This window comes from Oenanthe melanoleuca, chromosome 3 (assembly GCF_029582105.1).
Source record: "Oenanthe melanoleuca isolate GR-GAL-2019-014 chromosome 3, OMel1.0, whole genome shotgun sequence".
Taxonomy (NCBI): Eukaryota; Metazoa; Chordata; class Aves; order Passeriformes; family Muscicapidae; genus Oenanthe; species Oenanthe melanoleuca.
The window spans coordinates 74,148,270-74,166,282 of NC_079336.1; the positions used below are offsets into that span (position 1 = coordinate 74,148,270).

At 41.5% G+C, this 18,013-nt stretch overlaps 1 protein-coding gene across 4 annotated transcripts in view; it reads right to left on the reverse strand.

Moving 5' to 3' along the window:
* Positions 1–440: 440 nt before the first annotated feature.
* RASGRP3 (RAS guanyl releasing protein 3) overlaps positions 441–18,013 on the reverse strand; it is a 57,738-nt gene continuing 40,165 nt past the window's right edge. For 3 of the 4 annotated variants that reach the window (XM_056487432.1, XM_056487433.1, XM_056487434.1), the window contains exons 10-17: positions 15,617–15,694; positions 11,720–11,836; positions 9,445–9,560; positions 8,368–8,515; positions 4,868–4,904; positions 2,353–2,478; positions 1,487–1,851; positions 441–1,178 (exon numbers count right to left, since the gene is read on the reverse strand). In XM_056487432.1, coding sequence (XP_056343407.1) covers positions 1,170–1,178; positions 1,487–1,851; positions 2,353–2,478; positions 4,868–4,904; positions 8,368–8,515; positions 9,445–9,560; positions 11,720–11,836; positions 15,617–15,694 — 996 coding nt within the window. In that variant the 3' untranslated portion in view covers positions 441–1,169. The remainder of the gene's footprint in view (positions 1,179–1,486; positions 1,852–2,352; positions 2,479–4,867; positions 4,905–8,367; positions 8,516–9,444; positions 9,561–11,719; positions 11,837–15,616; positions 15,695–18,013) is intronic. The other variant, XM_056487435.1, reaches the window with a different exon arrangement.

The following is an 18,013-nucleotide window of genomic DNA, read 5'->3' on the forward strand; positions in this document are numbered from 1 at the left end:
TTTGTGTTAGGGAAGTCTATGGAATTACTCTTATCTTGAAGGCTTGTAACACATTGAAGAGTGCAGTAACTTGAATTTTGTAGGACATCTTATAACTGGGTGGCTTTAAGTCAGAGTGTGTGCTATATGCACACACACACACCCACCCCTGTTGTTGTGGGGAGATGGGATATGAAGACTAACACATGCACCAGTCTTTCAGGTTCAAGCTTTGTGGTGTTTTGTTTTTCTCTCTTTTTTCCAGATGAGCGCTGTCGTCTTTCAATAACTTAGTGGTTCTGGGAAATGCAATTTCAAACCAGACCATTATAGATTCAGATGGTAGATCCTGCCTTAGCAAACTGCTGATTTGGAGATTTCTCTGGTTAGAAAGCTGTACAAATTAAGACTAAGTGTTCTGAAGAGCAAAGTATAACATCCACATATATACACAGACACACTTAAAACTAAAGTGTTTATTGTGTGCTAATGTTACCATAATCAGTGCTGGCAAAGATGACCCTTCTCCATTGTGGTGTAACCAGACAAACACATAGTGTCTTGGAATTCCTCCAGTCTCAGCCAGCTGCTTCTATTTGAAGGATCCCAGTCTGGAAACTGGTATCACTGTGCTGAACACCAATACGTTCACTGTAGCAATGTAAACATGGCCAAAATTCAAAACCCCAGGTGCAGAAAGAATTTCAGTATAGAGGACTTTGTGAGAGATTTTTGTTTGAGATTTAATCAACACACACACACCTACTTCTTTCCTTAAATGATCATGACAAGCCTTGGGAAAGGAGTGTTATTGAGAAAACTTGGATGCTTGGCTTCTGTCTTCACCATTGCTGTTGCTGGCAGACATACCAAAATGATGCAGTGCATTTAAAGAAGGCCAAATCTCTCCTCACTGGCATGTAGAGGAAGTTTCCACAGAAGTCATACAAAAGAAAACACTGAGCACAGAGATCAGTTCTGCTGTGGCTGTGCAATGTTCATCCAAACGGCTTACTTGTGAGAAAATAAATAGTGCCTTGTAACACCTTTCAGCTAAGAAAACAGGGCAATGGTTGGGTTTAAAAGGATGAGGTATGGGAACACTCCTTATGGCCAAATGTGGTCTGTCACAGTCCATCAACACTTGCTGTAGTTGTCATCTTTAGTTTTCTGTGCTTCAGGGTGAGCAATCAGCTATCCTGTAAGCAGAAGAAAATAAGCATTTACATGCTGGCAGAGATGGTCATTAAAAGCATGAGGCTTTGGAAGTATAAACTTTATGGATCTCAGCAACGGACATCAGATCAGTACCCTGTCCTGGCCTGGACTCCTGTATTTGTCAGAATGGTAATTGTGGGTCTGTCCTAGAGCCCTGAACTGTGCAGTTCAAGGGTACAACTCTTATTTTGAATGAAAAAGCATCCTGAAATCTATCAAATAACCATATACTGCATAACCTTCATACTGTAGTAGATTTCAAACTGTCTTGGCTTCTTCTGGAACTCACCTCAGATTCCTGTCTTTCTGGGAGGGTTTCTATTCCATTGTGATCCTGTATATCCTGTGGGGCCTCGGCTTCTATCTCTAGGTCAGCCTGCATGCTGGGCTTTTCATTCTCCCACTTTGCAAAGCCTTTGTTCTTCCCAGCTTTTCCGTGGAATTTGGACTTCATTTTGGGGAAAGTGTGGGAACCTGAATCATTCCAGCCTGGCTCATGCCAGAGTGGTTCTGTCTGCGTTGCTTGGCTGGTGGTCACCCGCTGCAGCCGCACAGAAATTTTCCTTGAAGAGCCAGTGACAAGGGTGATAGCTCTGCCATCAAGGTCCTGGTGTTCTGCAGCAACACTGGGAAATTCAAATACTTCATCTTGGACTGAAAGAGAGGGAGGTTTATTTAAGTATTCTGCTTCAAGTCCTTACAAAAAGGTAACAAGCTTGGGGGAGAGTGGGGAGGTAACCCTTAAACAAAACAGTGCTATAATTATCAATACCCATATGCTGCCTAGAAACTGTTTCTGACACTGTGTGCACAGATTTGATTGTCTCACCTTGTGCATGCTCAGGGGGTAAGGCAGTGCTAGAACTGTGCCCTATGTCTCCTTGCTCCTAAGTGTCAGAAAAGGAGAAGTACAATTTCATTTCTTTTCAGCTGGGATAGGGGTGCCAATAAGGAGGATAGAGAGCCATAGGCAGGACACTAGGGCCATCACTGGAGAAAAGGATGTTGTAATCTGAGGGCTGAACACAAGCCATAGTGCAGTGAAAAGGACAAGTACTGCTCTGTGTGTTGATACAAAGGACAAATTAAAAATCGACACTGGCCATTAGAGAGGATTCCAGAAATGGTTTACAACAGAAGGAGAACTGCTCTCACCTGGAGGCAGAGATGGACTGCTAGGCAGAGACCCATGGTTGCTGCCTACTGAAGTTCCTCTGGAAAATTTCCTGCATGCCAGCACGAGCAGGTCTCTGCATTGCTTGTGACAGTTGGCACCACAATCTGAAAGAAAGAAATTGTCAAGTCATCAAACGGAAAGCCACAACTATCTGGTAATCCCTCAAGGCTATTAGCAGGCAGATACCAAGAAGGGACTTTGAAGGAACAAAGAGTTGGACAGAAGGTGTGAAGGGTGTTACAGAAATGGATCATTTGGTGTGAAGGGCATAACAAAAAAATTGAGACAGCTAATTATAGAAAAAGGGCAGCAGAAGAGAAGAGGGAAGATGATATTTTAATCATAAAATAGTTTCAAGGAAGAGATGTGGAATGGTCCTGTGATCCTATGTATGCCATACATAAAACTTCTGCTCTACTGCATGAGTCCCCCCCGAGAAGGGGGTTATTTATTTGGCTAGCAGGGCCCATTATAGTAAACAGACTTGGTTAGAAGACTACAGGGCATCCATACCCTGAGCATCTGGAAGGACTGCTGGAGTTCAGTATAGACTACTGCAGGTTAAAACTAGTCTAAGTAACTCAGTAAGCAATGTTAGCACATGAATGGGCTCTGTGGAAGTGTGTCATCCACTCAGAAAAGACTTTTTGAGTACCTGCACTCCAAGGCTCTGCAGGGCTTTAAATCACTGTGGATACATCATCACTAGGTACATTTTTCTGAAGTGTGGCTGGAGTATGGATCTTATACACAAGAAAGGGCTGAAGGGTGGAGGATGTACCCCAAACACAATCTCTCCCTCTGTACTTTTTTCCATTGTTTAAAAATTCCCATTTCCCTTGTTTCTCTGTTGCTGCTCCATAGCCCAACATTTTGCTCTAGGTGAGCACTGTCAAGGTGCTGCATTTCTGACTCTGCTGTAAGAACCACTCTGCTCAGGGCAGCAGTGCTGGCATGATGGGTGAGAGTTCTGGTTTCTGCCAACTCTTGTTCCTATGATTAATGCAGCAGTACATGCCCAGCTCTGGTTTTCTCTGTCTCAAAGGTAACACACCCCCTCAGATGCACTAAAAATCTGTTTTGAGGTGCAAGACTCCTTCTTTCACTTGCAGACCATGCAGTCTAGCTTTTATCTCATTACTCACAGGGCTAGGGTAAGCAGCAGGCCTGAAAGGAAGAAATCCCTCTCTCCCCTGATGTGAGAGGTTCAAACAGAGGAGGACAGCTCTGTGCTCAGAGTTCATCCCTAATGGATGTCACACTGCAGTGATGCTAGAACACAGAGCAGCTGGTAGCTGCTGCAACAAAGGACAGGCACCCTCACACTGTAGGGTCTGAGCAAGCAGCTCTGCTCTCTTACTTTCATGCTTCATTGCCTGTAACTTTGACTTTACAGAAGCACTTTTGCTCAGTCTCCACTGGGCCACTGCTACAGGCAGTGATGCAGGACAGAAGCTCAACTTTCAGATCTCAGATTGAGTTTACATGCTGGTGTGACAAAACTTCACCTTCCTTTCCTTATCCTACCAGTAAATCTATAGACTGCAACCAGCCCTTTCAAAGCTTCTAAGATGACAGTAATCAGGAATATCTGAATTACATATGTTGATTTAGCCATTTCCCCCACTGCATTCTGAAGAAGAGAGGTTTGTGGCAGGAAGAGAAACAGGAGTATTGTGCATCCTAAAAAACCTTAAGGGTGAAGTCTTTACCTTTCTCCTTGGAGTCTGTTTAAAATTAAGGGAAAAGAGTACAAATGTGAATGCTCCCCTGTGAATAACTGAGATACAGCTCTAGCTATGAAAATCAAGTGCCCTTCAGCCAGAGTTGGGCTGCCTGAGAAATAAATAGGTCCAGGATTTTAAAGCCAATGAGGACCACTACAATGCCCTTTTTGGTCTGACCTGCTTAACATGGTGCAAGTACTGCATTAGAAATTAAGTATTTTATGAAGGCAAAGGAGAGGGATATAAGACCTCTAGGTTTTTTATAAATTGAATGTCTGAAGAAGATCTTGCAATGGGATCTGCTGAGCAGCCTAGGAATTAAATATTTCTCTATTTCTAGTTCAGCCACTATTAAATTGCAAGTAGGCTTCCCTACAGGCACATGTACGTACATGAGACACTGTTGCCAGCAGACATTTTCCTGATCTGAGTCTCAGGGGATATATTTCAGGATGTCTCAGTGTTAGGATAAGAACACTTGGTTTTCCACTTTACGAGGTCTTTACTGGTAGAAAGTGACAGCTCATGGAGTCAGGGGCTGCTTTGGACCTTTATCCCACAGAAACTGTGCATTCCTACTGGGTGGTATTTTCTCTAATGCAGTGAAACTTCATAGTGTACCAGCAGTCACTGCTCATGGACAGTACTAAGTGTAGATGCAAGATGTGTTTGAAAACATAACATTTTAGTTAAAGGTATGGTTGACTGACTTGAACAAAAACCCACCACCCATAGCTTGAAAAAAATCCTTATAATATTTATTTACCTTTGCATTTGTAGCCTTGTTTGATTATACCCCAGAGCTGCAAAGAAAGACAAAAGAACGTCAAGGAATTAGAAAAGAAAGCTGGAAGGAAAACAAGGTCACAATGAGGAAGTACCAGTGGCTACAAAAACACAAACAGGATACAACTGCTCTTAACACCCTTCCTGTCAGGCAGACCTCCCCCTCTAATTGTGATAAAACTCGTGTGGCTTCTCCCTTACTTCTGCTACTTACTTGTAGTAATGGGACTACCAGAGAAGGAGCGACACAGATGACATTTGCTTCCAGGAATGGGTTAAAACATGCTATCATATCAAGCTTAGTGAAAACAACAGAGCACATTCTGCTTCTAGGCTCGCTTAATGTTATATGCACGAGAATTTCTTGTGTACATCCATTCTCCAGATACATCACTGACCCACAACATTCAAACACAGCAGAAGAAAAAAACCACTGAGGATAGAAACTAGGTTCTTGGTTCCCATATTGGTTCCCAGCACAGCTAGACATAAGCAGCCTGATTTGTGCACCTACATTTTCCATCTTAAACAGAAAAACCCAAACAGATGAATAATGAAATAGGCAGAAAAGCCATTATATTCCATCTTTGCCTTACTCAGAAGCTGCTCTTGTCAATGTACATTTGCAGCTACCAAATGCAAGGGCCAGTGTGTGTGGTCCTACTTTTGGGAAGCTTTCACTGACACATGAGCAGGGTTGCTTGGAAACAGGGAAACTCCCAAGCAAATTGTTTTCTATGTACTCAGAAGCCCTGCATCTACAGCCATGGCACTATAAAAACAAGCATTTCCACTCTTGAGAGGCTGTGAGAGGAAGGGGCAGTTTTTCTAACTCTAGCATAAAAGGAAAAAAAAACCTGGGGACTCGGCCGTTTATTTTTCCTGAACTCATTCACCAGGGAGGGTCAGCACATCCAGGCAAGTGAAACTGCATGTGGCTCCTCACCAGATTTCTAAGTATCCACGCACAGAGAGCAGGGATGAATATGGTCATTAAAGAAAGGTTCAAAAGGAAAAGATGAAGATCATTAAGGATACAAAGGAAAGAGTAAAATAAAGAGAAAGGAAAGATTCTGGGTGAAAAAAACCACCCCACACACTGCACAAAAGAAATAGCAAGCAAAAATAGGGGTCTGGAGAGAGCAAAAATAGATTAGACAAGGTAGAACAAAAGAAAAGAAAGGACAATAATGGAAGCTGGCTCCATAGAAGGTCTGTGGATTATTCTTTCCTTGCTAATGCCATTTATGTGCACAGGGAACGCAGTTACTGTGCTCAGGCAGCGACAGGGACCCGAGTCCCTCTTGAAACAGCAGCAATGACCTATTTTCCCAGATCTCTTTGACAGGATCACTGGATTGCTACTTATTTCATTTGGGCTCTAATCTGTTCCCACTGAAGACCTCTCTCCTCATTCCTCACCTTCTTATCTCTGCACCTTCCTCCCACTCAAATTTGGCACCACTGTTGTGGTTACACACTGCAGTGAAAGCTTAGCTGGAGTGTCATGTCATGAATTCTGACCTAAAGCTTTGAACGTGTCTGACACAGCCTTGCTGCAAAGCTGGCTTGAGCCAGCTCCAAGGTAAGAGGATCTGTGCAAATTCAGATTATGAAGCTTAGCAGGATGGTCAGTCACCTACCTGCCTCGTGCTGCAACTCAAGCTTTGGGACGGAACTGCGACTGGCCATGGGCATATCAGCTTTGTGCTGCTTAATGGCATTAGGTTTAGCTTGACCTCTAAAGCTTATATCGTTTTAATAACTGTGTGCATTGCACTGTCATGTCAATTCATCCTGCTGCATGGTCAGTGCACATTATTTTGACTGTGAATCACTGCGTCAGTTTGAAATGAGGTTTCCAACCGTGGATGAGTAGCACTGAAATGCAGAACAAATATGCAGCAGATTCTGTAGCTGGTTCCTGTCCTATCAGTCCTACTCATCCACAGAACAATGCCAATGACTTCAGTGAGCTGACAGGAAAAATGACCTTATTTCCATTTCCTGTACAACCCCTTGCTCGTTTGCATTCCTGCACTGGATGTAATCAGGGAAACATGAAAAATCTACCAATGGCCAATTAGAAAATTGATGCAGGACAAAAATGTCTGCAGAAGAGGACGTTTCAGGGCAGTCTTTGGGCCTTGCTTTGCTGTGGAAGCTTTCCAAACATGCACTGAGTGTCACGAACGCAATGACGTCTTCCTGAGGCAGCCTGGAACAATGGGCTCAGGCCGGTGTCCCTGCCCCATGGATGTCCTGGAGCTGTCAGCTCCAGGCCCACCAGCACACTCCTACGTCAGCACTGACCATGTCACCGCCAGGGCTTTTGCAGCTCTGGCGGAAATAGGCGGAATTCCTTCTTCCCCAGGGCATTAATCAGTGGCAGAGGTTGCGATAGGGGCTTCAAGCAGCCAAACAAAACTGACACGTTGCAAAAGGAGTGAGTGGAAAATGGGAGCATGGGCTAGAGCAGGAAGGCCAGAGCAGGCCTGGAAGGAGGATGGGTTTTGTGCATTGCAGTGCTGTTGTTGCTTTCAATCATGAAGAAATAGTGCTTAGTGTAAAGGATTATGGAATGAAATTACCGCCGAGTGCAGGGGCAGATCTGTTCTGGAGAGCAGGGACAGGGTCTGAGTTTACAGCCTGTTATGTGAGCCACACACAAGCAGATGACGTGGCCCTCTGCCCTTACTGCTTTAGCTGCCTAAGTGTGGACACTTCATTTCAGCCAAGTGTGTCCATTAAAATAACTTCTATATCATAGTAATTCTTTATTCTTTACTATATTAGGTTTGAAGTGGAAAATTTACAGAAGGTTTACAAGCAAGACAAATGTCAACAAAACCAATCCTTTCCCAGATATGTACAGAGCACTCTAGGAAGTGACATCTGGTAAATAACGGCTGAGAGAAAAAGCAAATTTAAAAAAAAACAACCTAACTAATAAATCCTTAAAAATTCTTATAGTACAGAAGTGCTGGATGATTTCTTTACCAAATTAGGAGATCTGTTCATTCAATAAAGAGAAAATTAGGGCTGTTACAGCCGTTCAGAGAATTATGAACATATCTATGTTGCCATGTACAATTTCCTGAGAAAGAACAGCTTTTGCCTCATTTACATCCTCTGCTCCAGACATCTATTTTCCCTTGAACTTGTTTACATGGGAAATCAAGCCAAATTAAAGAGCTTAACATAAACCAAGTAAGACCATTCACATAGTCTCTAACATCCTTTAGCTAACATAATTTTGTTCCCCTCAACAGAAATTCTTACAAATGCCAGTTTTCAGAAACCGCTAAATCAAAACTGGATAGCACAGCTACAACATGAGTAAATGTTTTGTGATTCTGAATGCCATGAGATATTATTTGGCCAAGAGACTTTAGTAATGTATGGAACCAGCTCCACCCCATATACATTACAGGCTAAAAAGTTGTTTTTAAGATATGGTATTATTAAAATCATACTTACAAATCCTGCACAGTGCTCGCAGAAAGTTGGCTTAAGATAGGTCATTTCCTGAAAGTTATGAATAAACCCTGGTCCCATTTTACACTGAAACTGTGATTTAGCTCTCAGAAAGTAAGCCATCATTTCTTCTTTGCTTATAAGACCATCTCTGTAAGAGAAATAAAAAATAGAGTAGATCTGTCGCTGCTCATGGCACTGAAAATTTTGGAGTCTTCTCATGGTAGAAAGCATGCAGCACACAAAGCATTATACTGGATGATATTTTGCAAAATAATCACATCTTTTGCAAAAACTACAACAGTCTTGGAAAGAAATAACCCTTGCAGCCTTTGTGGTTCTTATCTTTCTTTAAACAGTAACACTGAACTTACAGCACAAACCTTGTTATCTCACCTGTTAGTGGTATGAGAGCACAGACCAGGACACTAAATGAAGGAATTTGATTTACTGCTCAAATAGAACAAGTGGTTATCCCTCTGGCTGGCCACCAACCTTCACAGCCAAAGAGATTCTGGACCAAAAGAATTATCAAGCCCAACTGGATAGGAAATTTATGTCCTTCTAGAATATTTGTTACTCCTTCTCTGCATGCACTTATTTCCCCTGTGCTGTACAGAAGTTATTTGTTTCATCAGTCTTAGGGGAGTGTGTGAGGGGTGGATGCTAGGGTTAGGGTTAGTGTTATGGTTGGGGTTAGGTGTAGGTTTGAAGGGGGGTGCTAGGGTTAGGGGAGTGTGCTACGGTTAGGGGAAGGGTTGAGAAGTGGGTGCTAGGGTTTGAGCATCTCCACTGCAGTTTCACAATACTCTTGGGTTTTGACTCAGTCCCAGCAGAAACTTGTCCTTAAGCTATTTCATAAATTATTTTTAAAGTACCAGGTAAAGCAGGACTCCAACCCAGGACTTAAAGACCTGACTAGAATATAAGAATTTAAATGATAACAGAATTCAGCTTTCAGTAATCTTGTCAGACACAAGAGACTTGGGAGATACTTTTTCTTCAATATTTGTATTTTCTGAATTTTTAAATTGAGGAAAAGGGAAAAAAAAAACACCACAAAGAGATGGCCATGCTTACTGGTCTTTGTCCAGCACGCAGAAAGAGTCCAAGAAGGGGAAGTTGGCAGCTATACTTTCAAAGTCTTCCTGAGATATATAACCATCATGGTCGTGATCATAGTTCCTAAAGACAGACTGGGGAAAAAACAAAAGAAATTATTGTAGTGTTATCTAGCCTATCCTGAATCTATACCAGCCTCTCCAACATTATAATTACATGTAACCTGACGTTCTGTTCAGCTGTTCAGGTGCTCCATTGCATCTGTTTTATTCCTTTTATTTTTGCTTAGTATTTCAATTTGCATATTATTGAACTTTACAGGAAAAATGGCCAATTTTTAAAGAAACCTTGACGTCAGCATTTATCTAGTGATGATCCTCCACACCTCTTCACACATAATTATTCTTGCTTTACTTTTCTTCTTCGTTGGAAACGTCACTAAAATTCTGCCCCAGATGAGGGTATATTCTCTTTGCTTCATTAAGTTTAATCATGAAGAGAAGAAATAAAACAAAAACAACAGCAGCTTTCCCATGAGTGTTTCAGATGGTTTTGGCTTCATTTCTCTTTTAGGTGGTCACTTCTACTCTGCCACAGTACTGTTTCAATCTGTTTTGTTTACTAGTATTTTGACGCCCCAATCATGAGCGATTTGTGCCTAACACAACCATTCTCTTCCATCAACCCACCACTAAGTAAAAAAGACATGGAATCAAATTTAAAAGGTCACATACAGTGATGGGTGCCCTCCTTAGCTGCTAAGGAGTTACTGTCTTCCTGTTTGCAGAGATGTGCAAGGGCTGTTAAAGCTACATGCAATGCTGATGGGAAAAACTGTCAAAGTCAAATGACTATCTGAGAGGTGCATAGTGAAATACAAACTCCATCATTAGATTGGAATATTTTTTTATAAAGACATTAAATTATTGTACTGAAACTCTTGAAAGGAATCTGTATTGTCTTTGTTTTAACATGAACCTGATGAAACCCATTTATATCAAATGACTAACTGATGACTGGCAGACCTAGAGAAAACATTGTAAAGAAGGAACCAAAACACAAACACAAGTAGCATTCAATACTTTTTGTAATAAAAACAATGGCTAAAAGCACAACTCAAAGCAGCAAGTAAACAGCAAATATTGGCAAAATGAAAACAGCTGTATACAGTGGTGTGAGCCTTAAGTAAGCTATATCCATAAAAGCCCCAAACCATATTTTAATCCTGCCAAACTCTAGATCATATGTCTTGAACCAGGCCAATATTGTGGAGTGGGGAGCTGCAACTCCCTCAATTATAGAAAAAACATAAACTCCCACCCCACACATTAAGGAATTATGACAGACTTCCTATTTAACAAGCTATTAAAGAGAGGTTTGGGTATGGAGTAATTTTTATCAACACATATGGCACTGACAAAAGCAATTCAGGAACAGCATGTGCATTTCTGGCATGTCACACTAGAGGAAAAATGAAACTTTTTCAAAAAAGGACACATACAAAAAATAAACTACAAGATATATTTGAAGTCTGGGTGAGAGAAGTGAAGAATTTGTTTAGGTTATCTTAACAACATAACTCCAATTAGTGATCTGTAACACAGGCAAAGTCAAAATTTAATCGTTCCTCCCAGAGTTAATTATTAATTTGTAGAAAGCAGAAAGAAAGGTTCAATCTCTCCAAAGGAATCTGGAGATATTTAGCTTTGTTTACATTACCTAGCACAACACATCACCTTCTAAACTGAAGCTAGAAGGTCCCCCCTCTAATTCTGTGTGACTTCATGTCCACATTTTTAAAGTGACACCAAGACAGTGCTATCTTTACCATACATAACATGCTCTGGACAGTAAAATAACAGCAAGCTGAAAACCAGAAATAGAGTTTCCAGAAAAGTCCATTGGACCTATTAATGTATGAAACCTTGTATCTGAGTTGCTTGTTTTTTAGCTATCTGTTACCAGACATGAACTGTGTGTCTACAGCTGCAAAAACTAAACTTTCCCCTCTGAATTTATATTTGCTAGACAAACCTATTAAACAGCAGCCAGGTTTTGGATGCTTGTGAAAGTCTGCTCTTTTGCACCCAGAAACCTATTTACTAATCCCATTGTTGATTGCAGGAATAAAATAAATATTTCTTAACATATCAGTAACAGCTCAAATTTGTTACGGTAAGTCTGAAATTCACCCCAACCATAACAATCCCATTAAAAGCTTGAAATTAATTATAATATTGAAACTATCAAATCTATCATTCTCTTAGACCAGAGCAATGTTCCAAGTACTTACATCCACCAGTTTCCGGATGTGCTTGTTGATGACCGTAGGGTCAGGTTTAGGTACCACTCCAGATGCCCACTCCAGTGGCACTACTGGCTTGTTGGGGGTGGTTGGGGAGGTAGGCTGCTGAGAGATGGATCAGAACACAAGGATTTTCAAATCTGAATTAAGAAGCTGAATTTCCCATTAAAAGCAACTCAAAATGTCAGAGCTACAATCACAAATTGCTGGAGTACTCGTGCTGTAAAAGTGTGCTTAGCAAAACATTAGGCAAGGTTTGAAAGGGCTGCTTGTCTTCTCTAACAGCTTCAGTCAGGCTCTCTGTGGCACTTTGCAGCTACACTGTCACCACCCAGCAGCAAACCCTTTCCTCACTGACATCTCCAGAGCGTTCAACAGCAATGACACTTGAAGGAAGAGGGAAAGGAGGAGGGTCTGAAGGGTTTTTGAACACAGTGGGCATCAGAAATAGGTAAACCCAGAGATCTGCTTTGCTCCTCAGCAAAACCTGATGAGGAGATCACCACAGTCTGCCCCCAGCTCCCTGCTGGAGGGACCATGCCCAGAAGCCACACAAGGGCTGCCACACCCTGAAGTTCATGCTCCAGCAAGGTGGCAGGATGCAGAAGCAGGGCCAGAATTGTGCACAGCAATCCCACTCATTTCCAGTTGAGATGTGCCAGGATGCACAGCTTGATTCACCTAGGCAGCTTGAGTAGAAAGGCTCTAACCTTTGATTTGCTTTGTAGATAACACCAGCCAGACTATTTTATTTTTAAAATTTCTTGGTCTTGGCAAAACAGTAGGTGACAACTCACTGGTTGCATGGAGCTCACAGCTTGACTCCCTCCACACCACTACAATGCTTTGGGAGTAGCTCTGGAATGCAGCTCAGATTCTTCAAGCATGAACACATTTTCAGGTAAGGATTCAAAAATAACCAGTTAGCATGAAAAACACTGCAAGACAAACTGGCCTTCCCCTGCATCTGCCACTGGACATCTAGCAAGTGAAGCAGTGTCAAGCAGAAAAAACAAAGTGTGTTTTGGATCAGAAGGGAGAGAGTCCACAGTCTCAGAAGGCCCCTGTGTTAGCTGATGAGCAAAGAATCTGGGTCTCATTTGTCTCGTTCTGAATTGGTGTGACTTGAAAGGGAGACAATTGAGAAAGGCAAAGATGTTACACGTATCATTGTATATAACAGTGGTATTGGACTTTGACATCCAGATGAGAAACGGTCACAGGTTCATATTTTACTGCATTTGGTTGGAAAAGAAAAAAAGGATTTTTCAGTGGGTTGCTTTATTAATTTGGCTTTTCCTTTTTCAAGTGTTAGAACAGCTTTTATCAATGCCTTCATAGATTTTGACCCATACAAATTTGCACAAGTAAGTTTGGGAGGAGAATACCCCTATATCAACAAAACTCAATTTCCATAAGAAGTACAGTGAACCTGGATATCCAGCTCTATCTGCCAAAAGCACTGACTCCAAGCATCCATATTAAAAGTGTCAGTGTGGTGCTAGACTACCAAGACCTCACAGGGAGCTTTTAGCATCTGCTAGTCTGTGTGCACAGTGACAGAAAGAGACTGAATCCACTGGAGTCTTCCTCTTTATTCTGGGCTATTTAATTTGAAGCCTCATTCAATTTTTATGATTTTTTGACAAGTTGCAATGAAATCCTCATGTCACTGACCACTAGCCAAAGTGAAATATTTGTTCCTTCTATTGCACTCATAGACTCAAATGAACAACCATGATTTTATTTATGTATTTGAAATGCATCCTATGAGGAAAGGTGCTAACTATGAGGAAAGGTGGCTGTCCAGAGACTACCAAGTTGAAATTATTAAATGTTAAAAAACACTGTATCTAGTCATGCAGTTTGTAAATCAGACTGTATCACCCATTTATTTCACCATGGTATTGTAGACTGAGAAAGCATTTTCAGATGTTTGCAAACATCTATGTATTTTGGCATTGAAATGAATCCTACTGAAAACAAACAAAAAAATCACCTAAGTGCATCATCAGTGGCATAATTGTACCAGGCAGAGCTGTCCTCTCAATAATAGCTGTATTAGTAAAAACTCCCAACAAGAAGTTCACTACTGGGTGTGGAAAAGCAGGACACTGTGACAAGGAGGTGCTGTACTACAGCTGGTGGTCATTCCTCAGTGTTTTTTCAGGCTGCTATACTGACTGAAGATTCTCCTCCAGTTTTAGCAGAAGGAAAGTCTTGCTCAAGTCCCTGTTGACAGCAGACCTACGCTAACAGATCAGCTCCCTTTTGCCTCAAAAACGATTGCAGCAGTGTGAGGCATTTCCTCCACAGTGCACCTGCATGGGAGTGGTACCCATATAACAATAAATCCAGGAGCAGTTGGAATGACATAACTACGCTGTCACGTTGCCTTTGACAAATTTTTCCACATACAAAAGCCGTACAGATTCTTTCCCCTCCAGTAGAGCCTGTGTGCTTTGGCACTCCATCAAAGAGAAGCAAGCTTCAAACAGGCTGGCTTCTGTCGATTCAGCTGCAGCTTTTTACCCATCAGGGTGCTGCAATAGCTCAATGTCACTGGTTATTCATTGATCCTTATGCAGAAGTCTCCCACAACTGCTGGGCACTGTTAAAGTTCACAGCCCTGTTTATATTGCTTTTGTCCTGCTCGAAGCTCCGCCTGGGGATCAAAGCAGCAATGTGATAATTTCCGTCATTTACAGTAGCGGTCCATTGGTCCTTCCACAGCATAGGGCTGCAACATTTCAACTTTGCTGGCAGTAATGGGAGCGTGAGGGACCCAGAATGACCGAAATAAACAGCAACTGTTGCGGTCAAACTGTATCCAACACGGACTGGAGACTCACTAATGAAATTTCAAATGTTCAGGCTGAGCTAGTGTTGACTCTGGAAATACTCATTAGTTTCCTTATCATTGCTCATAATACATCAGTGGGAGCACACACATAGTCCTCAAACTGGTCTCCAAGAGTGATTAACACTTTTAAACCTCAGAGAAGTCTTACACTTGGAAATTAAAGGGTTCTGCTTCCTTGCTTGCTTTTAAGAATGCTTAGAAACCTGAAAAAGCACTGGAATGCATCATCTCAAGACTCCTGGACCTGCTCTCACCCCCTGGGAAGCATTTCCAGCCACTCTCTTCTGCTGCTGTCAGACCTGAGAGGGCTCAGCCTGAGAGCATCACAGGCTGGATATGAAAGGCAGTGAGAATATTAATACACTGAAGAAATGCTCAGAGGAAGGCAGAGTCCCCAACATTTGGTAGCAGAAGAAAGATTAATCCTTGAAGTGAAATTCAACTATTAATTATGAAATTTATCTGTATCCTTTGACTTTCAAAAATAAAGAAAAATGCATGAATGCAGCATTATCTTTAGTTGCACATAAACAAATAAAGATTAATACCTATTCTCATCTGTTCAAACATTGCTTGAGAGCCCAAGGTGCAGCCAATTATACCTAAGCAAACAGTTTTAAAATACTACAATAATTATTTGCCTTGCCTTAAACAAATATTTTAATGCAGTGTTTTTTTATGTAACTGCACCAGCAGCCAGAAAACCAGCTAAGGGTCACACAATAAATAATTGATATAAACTTATAAAGGATATATGTCTAAAGCAGAACTTTGTTTTCCAGGACTTGCAGAGATTTTGTTGAAAAATAATTAACAGTGAAGTCGGGCATGTTCCACTATTTATTTCTCCCAATATGCACTAAAACCTATAAACAGTGCCTGTGTTTTCCACACAAGTATAACACCAAAAAGCTTTTATGTACATATGAATAAGGAAACACATTAACTGTCACTTAAAAATTTAATCATCTGCCTGCAGCCAAAATAAGCAATATGTCAAAATGCAGTAAAAGATGACATACAGATTTGGAGTTCCTTGGCTCCAGCACCAGCGAGAGCTTGTAGATGTCATCCTCAGTGTGGTAGAGGTCCAGGGACAGCTATATGTAAGAAAGAATGGAAAACAGGAATATTTACTAGACTGGTTTGTAAGCTGAGATACCCCTCCCACTGAGGGTAAACACAACGTTTTGCAATGTCTGAGCTCAGAGACCTGTCAAAGCCCGTGCAGCTGCTAGGAAAGTGGATCAGAGAGGGGCAAGGCTGGGAGGATTTCAGATTTTATCCTGGTCAAATTTTGTTCCTCAAGAAGGGTCATAGTAGTGCAGCTCTTCTACACAGATCAGTCTGTGCAGCAACCACTTCTCTGGAAACGCTGGGCAGAAAGGCCTGGGAGAGGCAGGCTGGGTTTGCCACTGCTGCTGATGCAGAAATTGCTCCAGTGAGAGCAGTCCCAGTTTAGCCCAGCTCAGCCTACTCCTGGTCACCCCTCAGCAAATAAGGTAAATTGCCTCCCAGCTGCTTCTAAATAAGAGAAAGATTTTTCTACCATGTTCTCATTCTTTTCCCTAGAGGATTTATTGAGAAAAAAAGGAGGTACATAAATATGCTTTAAGTAGGATGAATCTGTTTTTACTTTGGCAGCTGGGGTCTTGCACTGATCAACACAGTAAATTCCTCCTCTTTTGGAGTGATGAAGGAGAAAGCTAGTCAACACTGTGGCTAATGTTCTACAATGAGAGCAAATAAACATTCCATGTTTCCTGTGATCATGTCCCTGCATTAACTGATTTTGAAGAATTGACCCAATTTGAAGTTATCATCCAACCTGCAAATCCCCAGTTAAGCTAAGATTGAGTTAAAAGGATGTTCCTGAGCAGACAGATAGAATTACTACTGACTAAATGACTGTGACAGGTTATTTTTAGAGAATCTGGAGTGCCAAGTAAGTAGCAGCAGGACCAGTGACACCTACTGCAGAGCCACCTCTGGGGACAACCCACTTTTAGGCACAATTTTGTGTGATCAGTAAGACACTGATTTGGGCTCCCAAAGCAAACACATGGCTTTAGAGAAGTCTGGAGATCACATTATTACTTTTGTCTAGCTGAAACAGTGTTGATTTTTGCACTTTGTAATTAAGGCCACAGTGAAAGGCTGTGCATCCTGCAGGTTCCTTTACCCAGCCAGCATGCTGCTGTCGCAGGTTCAGGTGAGGGTCCTAAAGACAAAATGGAACTAGTAAGTGCTGTAATGAATATTGTTCATGTGGTGAGGTGTTCAGTGCTGTATTCTGAGATTCCTTGGTGACACAAAATGAGCAGCACTGGGCTGGAGCACATGCTGTTGTCAGGGCAGACTGGGAGTGAGAGCAGAGTTGGTAGTTCAAAAGGCATTGTCTGGTTCCTGTGAAACAGCACAATTTTCCCAGCAGGCCAGATGAACTGGGTGTGGATTTGGGAGTGGAAGTGTGTTAGTATTTATTGAGTAAGCTTGTATCTCTCCCTCCCTGAATTATGTGACCTTATCTTAAGCATTGGTTATAATTTCATTAGGCACAATGTGTTTATGCAGTGGACAAGGTGTTGTCTAGTTCAGGAGTTTCATACATTAGAACAAAAATTACAAGCATGATGGCTATGCAGTTATGTAAGCATTCATTTTATATTTTATTTACAGTTTTGCTCTGACAAATAAAGTATAGTAAAAGTTTTCCTAGAATAAGCTTTACAGTGAGTAGCAGTTTCTATTCTAATTTGACTATCATTGCTGCAGTATTTTTTTCTTAGCAATTTGGAGGGGCATGGAGAGGGGAGTGATCAGAAGCACATGACTTTTTTTCTTTTTTTTTTTTTTAAGTGGAACTGTCTGAACACAAGTTAGGGAGGGTGACTTTCAATTTGATTGTTTAGGTTCTCATTCTCTTCACTAGACTGTACAAATGACTGGGACTTTCCAGTCATTTGCATATAGTCTCAGAACAGGTTAGATAAATAGATACTGAGACATAAAAATAGTGGGGGGAAAATGGTGGCACCAAGTAAGTTTTAACACAGTTCATATAAATAAATATATTGTGGTCTAGTTGAGAAACTGAGATCCACTTCTAATCTACAGAAAGTGATGAAGTATGTACCCACAGGTTTTTATCCACATTGCGAAAAAAAACAAACCAGTGTGGAAATACTGCACAGCAGGTAAGGTCATCCTTTTAAGCATCCTTACCAAATATAAGTTTTGTAATGACAAAACTGTCATTAAAGCTGTTTTTCCTCTCTGCTGCATTGCCAAGCCTGTGTTTAGGTCCCCTTTCAGTACTTTTTGGATTCCAGGGAGTGGTACAGAACTGGGTAAAAAGTTTGGTGAAGGAAGAGCAAGTGTGGCGAGTAAGTCAGGAAAAGAGAAATAATCACAAACTA